Raw genomic sequence first — 12338 nt, forward strand, 5'->3', positions numbered from 1 at the left:
CCATGAACACAAGACTGGTGTAGGCTAACAGATAGAGCAACTTAGGGAACAAATACTGCTATTTAATGGCAGAATCTTACAATCTCCTGGGAGCAGTGAAGTGAATTCCACAAGTATGAAAAGGGCAGTTTAAGTAGCAAAGTCAAAACTATTCTCAAATTATGAGTGCTTAATATATGCAATTTCTCACATGAACCGAGGGATCAGAATGCATTCACAACACACAAAAAAAGCACACTGAGAATTTGATGCATATGTTTAAGTTTTAATACTTGAGAAAATAGAAGTCAAAATTTGATACATACACTGCTGCACAAGAAAAGAATATATACAAATTTGGATTCCAATGGAGTCAGTATGTGGACCTGGCTGTACAAATGTAACAAAACAACCTGCTATTGAAGGCTTTTAAAGTAATAGATTTTTAAATCAGGTAGAGATTGCAGAAGGAACAGTAATTGTTTCTCAAAAAATTTCCCTTATCCATTAAGAGCTGTAAACTCCGTGTGGCGAGGAAAGTTAGAGATCACCTAATTGATCAAGATATTTTGAAGACGTAAGACATAAACGCCCGCTGTAAGCCCAAACAATCTAAAAATAACCACCATTTCGTTTTCCTCTGAAGATCAGTTTGATATACCAGTCATGTTCACAAATTTTAGCAAAGAAAAGTAAAAACTCATTCCATTCTTTTTTGAAAATACATGTTATTTTTTCCACCAGGTGCTTTAGTAATTTAAGCTTAATTCATTTTGTTAAATATGAAACATGAAAAATCTTTTAAAACCTTGCACTCTTAGAAGAAATGAAAATGTCTTTCCAACTTCAACAATGTATTTTAAAAATTGTGAAAATGATTAGAAACACCAGCTCTTTAAGAGCATTTCAAAATATATTTGAAGAAAGTATCTTTCGGCTGTTGTTTATTTTTGAAAATCTTTATCTTGAAAGGGTAAGGTTCAAGGGTATCTTGAAAGGGATCATTCAACATCAATACAATTGGGGAAATTCCCTACTGATGAAGAATAGGGTCATTTACAAATTAACTTCCAATTTTCCAAAAAATTCTTGGAATTTGTGCCAGATGCCTATGGGATACTTTTATTCCTGATTACTCTCAGTATAAAAGTTACTGTTTAATACTGTAAAATCTACTTTATTTCATAGGTTGGTTGGAATATCATTGTTTTTTAAGTTCTAGAAGTTACCAATACCGAAGTACTGTCTGATTTTATGTGGGAATAAACTCCTTCTTGAAAGTTAAATTCTTCCCCTTTGAAAGATGCATTAAATATTTCTGATCACTAAAAATGTAAAGCTTCTAACACTTCTTGAACACTGATTTCACTTTCCAAAAATGTAAATATTCTCTCAATGCCCAGAGCAACAGAACTAAACCAAATATTTAGAGACTCTCTCTTTTAAGAAGTATCCATTATTCCAAAAACTAGCCTGCATATATCTCTGATTTTAACTGTATTCCTCAGACAAAAGATCACTTCATTTTATACAAAGTTTTCTTGCTTTATAATCTATAGAATGTTAGTAGTCAGCTTAAGATGCTTATCTTATAATTGCACATTTGTGTAAACCATTATTTTTCTTTAGAAAACATAGTGTAGCTTAAAATGGGGAAACACAAACCTCAATATTGAATATAATAACCTATGATAACTGATAATACTATAAAGTTATTAAACACACCCCTAAAACTTCTAAAAGTACATTAACAATTTTTTAAATAGCCACAATCCCTTAAAAAACAAATTATTTACAAATATCTTAGAGCAAAGGAACCTATGCAGTCATTACATGATGTGGGTATGTTCCTTGGAGAATCTGCCTAGAGAGCAGAAAATGCTGCATATATCCTGTCCACTTGCCATTGAAAAACTGAAAGCAGCATGATTTTATTAAAGAAAATTAATGTAATTAGAAGGATCTAATTAAAACTGGCATTGTGCTATCTAAAGAAAAATAACAATCACATGATAGAATTTTTATATAGCACCAACATAAGATTCTTTAATAACACCTTAATTTTAAGATTGTTAACACATAGTTCTGATGTTAAAACATCATTTTAATGTAAAAATTCATATCTGCACTCAGAGGAAACTATATTAAAAATATTTGTAATATGCAAAAAGTTACTAAATCAGTTTCCCCTTTCACATTGCACAACATCCATCTAAAATATAAGGCGTAGATTCTCATAAATAATATATAAAAAGTCTTGGGGTTTGTTTTTTTTTTTTACTAAATTTCAGTTTATATTTCAATATCTTGTGTTTTTTTTTACCAAAAATATTACAAATATTTTACCAAAAATATAATAAAATATTACCAATGTTAATATAAGCCAGTCAAAAAAATCAGTTCCTTCTGATTTGGAAAGCTTAAAAATTTTAAGTAACAGGATTCTACCAACCCTAGAGTAACATCAAGCTAATCAGCAGCAGCCACTGGTACTTAGTATTGTTCAATCAGGTAATCCTGATCAAAAAATTAAATTAGGTGCCTTTTGTAAGACATGTGTCAAACCGTTGCTATTTTACCAAACTGCAATAACTAATATTAACAGCACCACGGTTGCTATTAGCCAGGATATAACCTCCATATTTAATACATATTCAAAAATACAGCAACTATAGTTGTAACTCTAGTAGTGTTATTTAACTCTACACTTCCCTTAGAGGGCAGACATTAACAAAGACGCTATGTATCAAAAATCATATCAACGTCTATTATTAATAAGAACCTTATGGCAAGTTTACAACTGTCTGCCTCAAAAGGGTACCTTCTGGAAAATTCAGAAATGTGAATTTTGATGCACCCTTTACCCCCATCCCCAACCCCCACCCCCACCTTACTGTGCCTAATGTCTGAGCTATTCAGACAAACACAAACAGGAGAAACTTTCAAGATGCGATGCTAACACATTCACTCTCTTCCTTTCCTTTCCTGTTTTCTTAAAGTGATACATTTGTATTTATTTCCTAGGTTTCTTACTTCCAGTCATAACAAAATAATGGTCATCGTCTTCCTTTTTCTTTGCGGTAGGTTTTTTATCTCCACTAACTGCTTCCTTACCAGATGAGGGTGGTTTCCTGGTTGAAGCTGGGGCTTTGCCACTTTTTGGAGGCCCTTTAGCTGAATACTGGCTCTTAGTGGCAGTCTGTGCTGACTTTGGTACAGGTGGTGTCTTGACAGAGGACTGGGGAAGACTCATGAGGGACAGTGGAGTACGGCCAGGGGACTTCGAGGAGCTGGGTCCCATCTTCTGGGATGGACTTTTATTCTGGGGCTGCTTTTTGGCAACTGAACCCATATTCTTATCTTTTGATTCCTGTGCAACTTCTGTGTGTACAACTGAGGATACGGAGAGTGGCTGGTTCCCATTTAAGGCTGACTTAAGTTTCTGTGCTGGCATTGCCCCGGCTTGGGGGGCTCCATCATGGGGCTGAGATCGTGTTCCTAGACTTGTGGGTATAGTTTTAGAACTGGATTTTGTCATTTTTGCAGGGGAATGGAGAGAGGGGGAAGGTTTAGGCCTTACGTATATATTTGCCTTAGGTGGCTTTGGACGCTTTGATGATGAATTTGAATGTGCCGCGGAGTGAGACTCTGCATTATCCCTGGAATGTACAGGAATGTGTTTCAAATGCTTTGGTTCAGTTTTTCCAGAAGACTTATTTGGCAAAAGTGCAGACTCGGGCACATCTCTGGGCTTCTGGGACGTAACAAGCTTGGCCTGAGGAGTATTGGGTGATGAGATACGTTTTCTCACTGACTGAGATTCACAAGGCACGGTTCTTGCTGAGGCGGGTGAAGAAGTGGTTTTACCTACTGCATTGTTTGAAGGAGCCTGTGGTTTCTTTGCGATGCCTTTTGAAGATTTGAGCTTAAGATGAGAAGACGCTGCTGGAGAATTTGGCAATTTGGAACGGACTGACACGGAGCCCAGATTCCCGCCTTTCAGGGAAGATGCAGGCAGCAACCCACCCGGTGGATGTACCTGCTTTTCTTTGCTTCTTGGAATACCAACTGGCGTGCCAGGTTTTGATTTTTGTTTCTGAAACATGCTAACAGCTGACAAAGGATTCATTTCAGGAGGCTGAGGTGTTCTGGCAGACAAGTCAGGTACGCTTTCATTGGAAACTCCTTTTTGAAAGGCTAGAATTTTTTGTTCTAGTGTAGCAAACTGTAATATTCGACAGGGATCATATTTAAGCAAAAATCCTTGAAGTGTATCCCAGCCTCCACCAACACGGACCATGACATGTTTTCCATGAAGCATCTTTTCCCCCAAAAGAAAGTAAAAAAAAAAGTAAGGTTCACAGTTACAATTCATTAGCAGTCATAATTTGTGATGTATATGACCTATGAAATTCAGAGTATTTGCCAGCAGCTTCACTATAAATTGATAGCCTATTTCTTATATTATTAAAATAATCAATTTAATTCATACTGAATCATGCAACTAAATACAGGTCCTCTAATTTGTAAGAAAAACTTTTGCACATAACTTGCATCCTAAAAATCCAAATTACAAATATACAAAATTGCAAGGGCAATTGTTCAATAAAGAGGAGGAAGAGAGGAAAGAGGGAGGGAGATGAAGAGAAGGAGAAATGAGGACTTACAGAAACTATGTCTCATAATAAAGAAAAAAAAATTATGGAAGGAAGATAAAAACAACTAAAACGTGTACTTTACAATAAATTACTTTCATAAATATTTTAGCAATTTAACCTTTCATAAACCTTGATATAATTTATGATTAATTCTTCTTTGCAGACAAGAAAATTATGGCTCTGCGAGGTTGAGGAAATTGTCTCAAAACACACAGCTTTGGCCTGGCCTCAAACATACCCGGCTGCCCTACCCAAATGGTGCTTTTGTGAAGACAAGATGCATCCTTGGGTGGGCCAGCACAGTCCCAGCTGATTTTCAGGCCCCTATTCATTCAGCAGGCAACTCTGCACCATTGTAGGAGATTGCCCTGCAAATTTTAACTCTAAATCCCATGCTCTGTGCACCATCATTGTAAGAGACTGCCTTAAAAAAAGAAAGCTAATTAAAAAATAGAAAGTCTTGGAAATGTTTCTGTGTGAGTTGGGCGGGGTGTGGGGAGGTAATGATAATATATGAAATTTAAAAATATGGATGGTGAAATATTTTTAAATACTTCTATATTATATTCCTAAACTGGGAATAAAAGAGCTCTTGTATCAGAAGTGGACAGAATACTGAACAGGTGAAACTTCAATCTCTTTACCAAGAAACGGGACAGTTTATCAACTGAATCGCAGATGGGACAAAGGAAGGAAATGAATATGCACATAAGGATACTGGTAAATACACTGATGCTGTGTCAATGAAAAAAGATTTTATACTTAAGAGCCAATCTATACATTATTATAAACTGCAATGTTTCTACCTCCTTTTCTTATCACTGATATTTAATCTTATTACATGTATTGTTTCAGTTTTTTCTTATGATGGGAAATTATTCCTTTTTAGAAAATTTGAAAAGTGGAATAAATTAGCTGAGGTATACAAAGATTTTTTTTCCCGACAATTATATTAAATATCTGAATAGTCTTAGCTATCCTTAGTAGTTTATTGTGTTAAAGGTGTCTACCCAAACTCATTATATACTCATGAAAGCAAGTATTCCATATTTTTCTGTACAGTAAAATTATTTCATTAATAACACTCCCTATTCCAATTTTTTAAAAAGTAAAAGGGAAGCAAAAGGAATTTGGTAAAACAATAAATCCAATTTCAAAATAAGACGGGTATGTAAATAGGATGTAAATGGTGGACTTACTCTTATAAAGAGTATTTTATCCCCAAGTCGGTACCGTCCTTCAGATAAGTACTCAATAGAGAATCGATGGGAACAACTACAAGGAGGGTCCTCAGCAATATGTTTAACCTAAGATTAAAAATAAACAAAATTTAGTGCTTGTGACAAAAAATATTTAACATTAAAATGCAAGGTTATTTGATAGATGGGAAAATCAAATTCAAAGATAAAAATTTAAAGACACTTGAACCATTTATTATCTCTCCTTTACCTGTTGACAAATATTGAGATTAGGATTTTTTTTTTTTAAGTAATCTCTAGACCAAACATGGGCTTGAACTCATGACCCTGACGATCAAGAGTCACATGCTCCACAGACTGAGCCAGCCAGCTCCCTGAAAGATACTGAGATTAGACATTAACTAATCTAATAAAAGCTGACAGTGACAGTCTTTTTTTTTTTTTTCCTTTTTTAAAGTAGGCTCCACACCCAATGTAGGACTCAAACTCAGAACCCTGAGATCAAGAGTTACATGCTCTCCTGACTGAGCCAGCCAGGAGCCCCAGTGATGAAGTCTTGGGTCTCCCTCTCTCCCTCCCTTACCCCACCTCTCTCCCTCTCTCTGCCTAAGTGCAATCAGGGTCCTAATGCATTCACTGACTGCTGGAGGTCTGTGAATGTGTACAACAGTGAAGTCAATTCAAAACACATTCATTAAGTCATAGGAAACACATGAGTTCATTGTTAAGCTTGAATTGTTTTATGCCCTGGATTAATATATCTGTGTCAAGTCAAAGATAGGCCAGTTAGATAAAGCTTAAGTAGATGTTAACTTGTCCCTTAACACTATGCTAAATTAACATTTGGAGGGGGATATCAAGATTGTTCCAAAGTTACTGTTAAAATAACCAGAGGCGTATTTATATCTATTCACCCAAGACTGGGTGAAATTCTAAAGAATTCAATTCAAGAGGCATTTTTCTAAAAGTGCTCACTTTGTTTCAATAGTCTGCTAAGGAGATGAGAATTGGGGAGAGAAATCCCTACTTCTATCCCTCAAGGAGCTTACAGAATTTTTAACTGCAGTAAACATCTAAAAAATTATAAAAATGAATATAAAAAGAAATTCAGCAATTCTATACTTAAAATATGGAAATTATAATAAACTGATTAAAAAATAAAAATATTTGTTGAGATGTTTGATTGAAAAAAAAGTTGCATATCAGTCACCATGGAAAATATTTTGTTTTCCTAAAATGACATTTTTGAGAAAGGCCATGAAATATTTTTCTCAATTATTTGTCACACAGTGTGTATCTACACAAACTCATTTCATTGAACTTGGGTATGATGTTAAACCAAAGTCTCTTCACATATGCCCAATTTAGCTAAGCACTAAGAGAAATGCATGATTGTCTTCATTATCTACCCAAAATGAACAGCTAAAGGTGGATTCACCAGGGCATGATCAGAAGGGTCCAGAATTTATCTCTCTACGTCATTCATTTAACAAAATAATATGATCATAACTAGAACTGATTTTCATAAGCCATTCAATTAAGTTTCTCTTGTTCATAGCCTGGTATATGTGTATGTGTACACACATTCATGCACACACATGGCACCTGTGTAAAATAGCTAAATATAAACTGAATGTGGATAAAGAATTTACAGTCATTAGAACCACTTACACATTAGTTAACCAAAGTAATCTAAAAGGAGGTATTTTTCCGGTCACTACTTTCTATCCCTAAAAGTTTCATAAGCATACAGAATTACAGCTAAATATACACTCTAAATAATGCATCAGATAACTGTTCCTTACTTTAAACACGACTCTAAAATCTCTGTAGATCATGTATATATAGGTGGACACTGAATGTATTCATGTAGCATATGCATATTTAAAGAAATGTGTTCTTTTTTAGTGTTCACAACAAGAATGTAAACATGAAAAGTCACTTGCTTTGTTTAAAATATCCAAATACCACTTACATTCAGCAGTAAAAATTAGCATTAACCCACAATCTAAACAAAGGAGTAGGCCTAAAAGAAATAACAGCTATGGATAAACAGTGTTCTCTTATGGTTTTATCTACTGCATAATTAACATTAAAACAGTAAAGGAAATAGCTAAAGAAATTAAAATCATCTAAAAAGGCACTAACCTACTATCGATTATTTTCATTCTTTTTCTTTTAGTTTGTCTATATATACATACTTTTCACAAAATATTTTTCTTATTGCTACATAGTCTTCTTAATGATCACATATAGTGATTATTCTGTTAAGATAATGAATCCTAATTCACCTAGCCATTGCTCTATTTGAGAGTATTTACATTGCTTCTAATTTTCATCATTATAAATAGCACAATAAATACTTTCATTTGTTCTGTTTTTTAATCCCCCTTCAATTACAATAAAAATGAAAGAGGAACATTTTTGTGGTTCTTGATATCCATTTGTCAACTTGTTTTGCAAAAGTTTACATCATTTTCCATCACAAGTAGCAATCCCTAATTAGACTTTTACCAGAATTTATCAGCACCAGGTTTCATAATTTTAAAAAATTTTTACTAATGAGGCAAATTGTGTATCCTAATTCCTTGATTCTCAGCAAGATTCAACACTGTATTTTCCTCTTGTGTAAACAACAGTCCTTGCCCATTTACTTCTGGAAATGCTTTTCTTATCAAACTGTACATAGTCTTTCCTATTAAATAAAAAATATTTTACCAATGTTTTCTTCTTTATTTAATTATCATTATTTTAGGTTCTATAAGATTTAAAATAGGTTTTATTTTTTAACCTACTGCATTATCACTGTGTCACACACTGACATTGACAGTCGTCATATAAATCAGTAATATAGGTAAAATATATTTTGGCCTGGTAAAGAATATTCAGGCTGACATTTTCTTTTTTTTTATTATTATGTTATGTTAATCACCATACATCATTAGTTTTTGATGTAGTGTTCCATGATTCATTGTTTGCATATAACACCCAGTGCTCCATGCAGAACGTGCCCTCTTTAATATCCATCACCAGGCTAACCCATCCTCCCAACCCCCTCCCCTCTAGAACTCTCAGTTTGTTTTTCAGAGTCCATAATCTCTCATGGTTCGTCTCCCCCTCCAATTTCCCCCCCTTCATTCCTCCCCTCCTGCTATCTTCTTCTTCTTCTTCTTTTTTTTTTTTAACCTATAATGTATTATTTGTTTCAGAGGTACAGGTCTGTGACTCAACAGTTTTACACAATTCACAGCACTCACCATAGCACATACCCTCCCCAATGTCTATCACCCAGCCACCCCATCCCTCCCACCCCCCACCACTCCAGCAACCCTCAGTTTGTTTCCTGAGATTAAGAATTCCTCGTATCAGTGAGGTCATATGATACATGTCTTTCTCTGATTGACTTATTTTGCTCAGCATAACACCCTCCAGTTCCATGCACGTCATTGCAAATGGCAAGATTTCATTCCTTTTGATGGCTGCATAATATTCCATTGTGTATATATACCACATCTTCTTTATCCATTCATCTGTCGATGGACATCTTGGCTCTTCCCACAGTTTGACTATTGTGGACATTGCTGCTCTAAACATCGGGGTGCACATACCCCTTCGGATCCCTACATTTGTATCTTTGGGGTAAATACCCAGTAGCGGTATGTTTATACCACTGGGTCAGGTACGTTTATACCACTGGGTTGTACGGTAGCTCTATTTTCAACTGTTTGAGGAACCCCCATACTGTTTTCCAGAGTGGCTGCACCAGCTTGCATTCCCACCAACAGTGTAGGAGGGTGCCCCTTTCTCCGGATCCCCGTCAGGCTGACATTTTCTTAATCTGTCTTGCAAGGATATCCAAATCTTTTACTATAGACTTTTATTATGTTAAACAAAACAATCAAAGCAACACTTTCTAAATGTTTATCAGTAATGACTTGTTATTTCTTCAATAATTTTGTATTTTAAGCACTTTCATCAAATACAATGGTCTGAAAAAGACCATAATTCTAAGCAACAGTGGAAGCAGAAAGAAATGTTTGCTACTCAGTTCACCTCCATCACTTACTGGACTATAGTCACTCAGAAGACACAGCCCACAGCCGGGGCAACTGCTAGTGACTTCTGCATAATGATAGACAGGTAAAGCTCTAAGACTTCCCCGTTGAGACCCATCATCTAAAAGTCTGCGTACATTCTGTCAGGGGAAGAGTCCCCAAACCCCATCAATCTGCTCTCACAACTTTTCCTCTCCTATATATTCCAAGTATCAGGGTACCATTTACTTAGAAACCTCAAAAATCACCCTAGGTTTTCTCCCTCCCTATCAGAATTAGGATTCTTCAATTCTACCTCCAAAGTATGTCCTGTTATCGTTCCTCTTGCTTCACCTTCACTACTGCTGCCCGAGTTCAGGTTCTCATCATCATAGGCTTGGATTATTACAAAGAAACCAATATAACCTCTACATGACCATGAGAGCAATCCTTATAATTTGCAGATCAGATTATAACTCTACTATGTTTGAAAAAAGAATCAGTGAATTCTCTGGCCTCCAGTACCCTTCATGAGAGATTCCACCCTATTTGCCTCCCCACTTCTCAAATACACATCCATTCCTCATCATACACAAACAACACATCACCTTTAACATATGGTGCCTTTCACCAGGGAGTGGAAGTTAGTACTGGTGTATGTTCTGAATAAGAAACATTCTCTTTTAAACACAGCATCACCTGTAGCAAACTATGAAACTCTGACACATTGCAGTTGAGAGAAAATACAATTACTTACAGCCTCATGCAGCTCTTCATGCTGACAGCACGATTTCGGAATGCTTATGGAATCTTCAGGCCCAGAAGTATTAAGTAAGGTCTCTTCTAGTTCAATTTCTTTCTCAAGTTTTACTAATACTGGTGGCTCAACCCCATATCTGAAAACCAGTTAGGAGATCTCATCATTCAAGAAAAGTCTGACCCATTCACTTCCATGCATATCACAATAGGTTATGTTTTATTTTTAAAGTGAAGTCTATTTGACTCTCTTCCACCAATTGTTTCACTGGAACATCTGGAAATGCTTTTTAATGTCCCACAGACTGTCAAAAATTCAGGATATAATCTTCACATTATAGCATATATTGAGATTACTGGATGCTCCAGTACTCAACCAGGGATCCTGAAAGTTAGCCACCTTTAAAGTCAGCTTGAGAGTAAAGATGGGGCTGAGTCAGGTATGGAGGACACTAAGCCTCAGCCTTCTTATCAGATCCTCTTTGTGTCCAGATGATCTGCCTTGCCTTGAATTGCTAAAAGAGTTTTACACGCTTTTACCATATTCTTAGTCTAAAAAATTTAAGCAACCACTTTTACAGTTTAATACTAAACGACGGCAAGGTATATGGGTGAGCATATGTTGACACATGACACAGCTCATGCAAACAGAACAAAGTTAATAATTAAAAAAAAAGGAATAAAGAAAAGATAGGAAATTCAGTTATTTTATTTTAATCAAGAATTATTTTATTTTAGAAAATCGTGTTCTAAAATAAAGTAGCTCTTAAAAAATTAATGACATTGAAATTCTGAAATAATGTGGAATACACACCTCGACACAATTCGACCAATTTCAAGAAGACAAAGATACACCTGTCTTGGATCTTTGTGCAAAACTGTGAAAAAATAAGACCACATATTTTAAAGGGCAAAATTAAATGGGGAAATACATTTCTGGCATGGAAGAAGTAAAAAAAAAAAATAATGAAGACAGGAGGTTTACTTGTTTGGAGACTTAGAAAAGACATTTTCCTCTACATATTATCATCGTCCATAAATTTTTAAAAAAACTGGCTAGTAAGAAGAGGATGAAAACTTGTACCCTAATTTGTAACACTTTAAGTCTAAAAAACTAATGGCTTAGTAACATTAAATTGTTTATATTTCAGATCTCTCAACAGGAGATATTATTTGAAGAGATATATCACCTCAATTTTATTCTAAACTATCTTTAGCTTAGGATTATGTGTTAATGGCCTTCTCAAACTTTTTCAAAATCAGAAAAGAAGGAGTACTTCCTAACTCATTCTATGAGGTCAATATTACCCTTACACCAAAGCCAGACAAATATATCACAAGAAAACTAAAGACTAATATCCTTTATGGATATAGATGTAAAAATCTTCAATGCCATAATGGCAAATTGAATCCAGCAGCAAGTGAGATGTATCCCAGGAACGCAAGGTTGGTTCAATGTATGAAAATCAATCAATATAATCCACTATATTAATAGAATAAAGGAAAAGAAACACACAATTATCTCAGAAGACACAGAAAAAGCATTTGACAAAATCAAATACCCTTTTCATGATTAAAAAAAAAAAGATTCAACAAACTAGGAATGGAAGGAAACTTTATAAATCTGAAAATGGGTATCTATGAAAAACCCAGAGTTAACATCATTCTTAATGGTAAAAGACTGAGAATCTTCCTCCAAAGACTAGGGAGGA

General features: G+C 35.0%; 1 protein-coding gene across 3 annotated transcripts in view; it reads right to left on the reverse strand.

Moving 5' to 3' along the window:
• Positions 1–256: 256 nt before the first annotated feature.
• Positions 257–12338, reverse strand: part of GAS2L3 (growth arrest specific 2 like 3) — a 38732-nt gene continuing 26650 nt past the window's right edge. For all 3 annotated transcript variants that reach the window (XM_027591724.2, XM_027591722.2, XM_027591723.2), the window contains 4 exons: positions 11441–11504; positions 10628–10766; positions 5837–5944; positions 257–4300 (listed from right to left, as the gene is read on the reverse strand). In XM_027591724.2, coding sequence (XP_027447525.2) covers positions 2993–4300; positions 5837–5944; positions 10628–10766; positions 11441–11504 — 1619 coding nt within the window. In that variant the 3' untranslated portion in view covers positions 257–2992. The remainder of the gene's footprint in view (positions 4301–5836; positions 5945–10627; positions 10767–11440; positions 11505–12338) is intronic.

The sequence above is a fragment of the Zalophus californianus genome, chromosome 9 (assembly GCF_009762305.2).
Source record: "Zalophus californianus isolate mZalCal1 chromosome 9, mZalCal1.pri.v2, whole genome shotgun sequence".
In the NCBI taxonomy this organism is placed as follows: Eukaryota; Metazoa; Chordata; class Mammalia; order Carnivora; family Otariidae; genus Zalophus; species Zalophus californianus.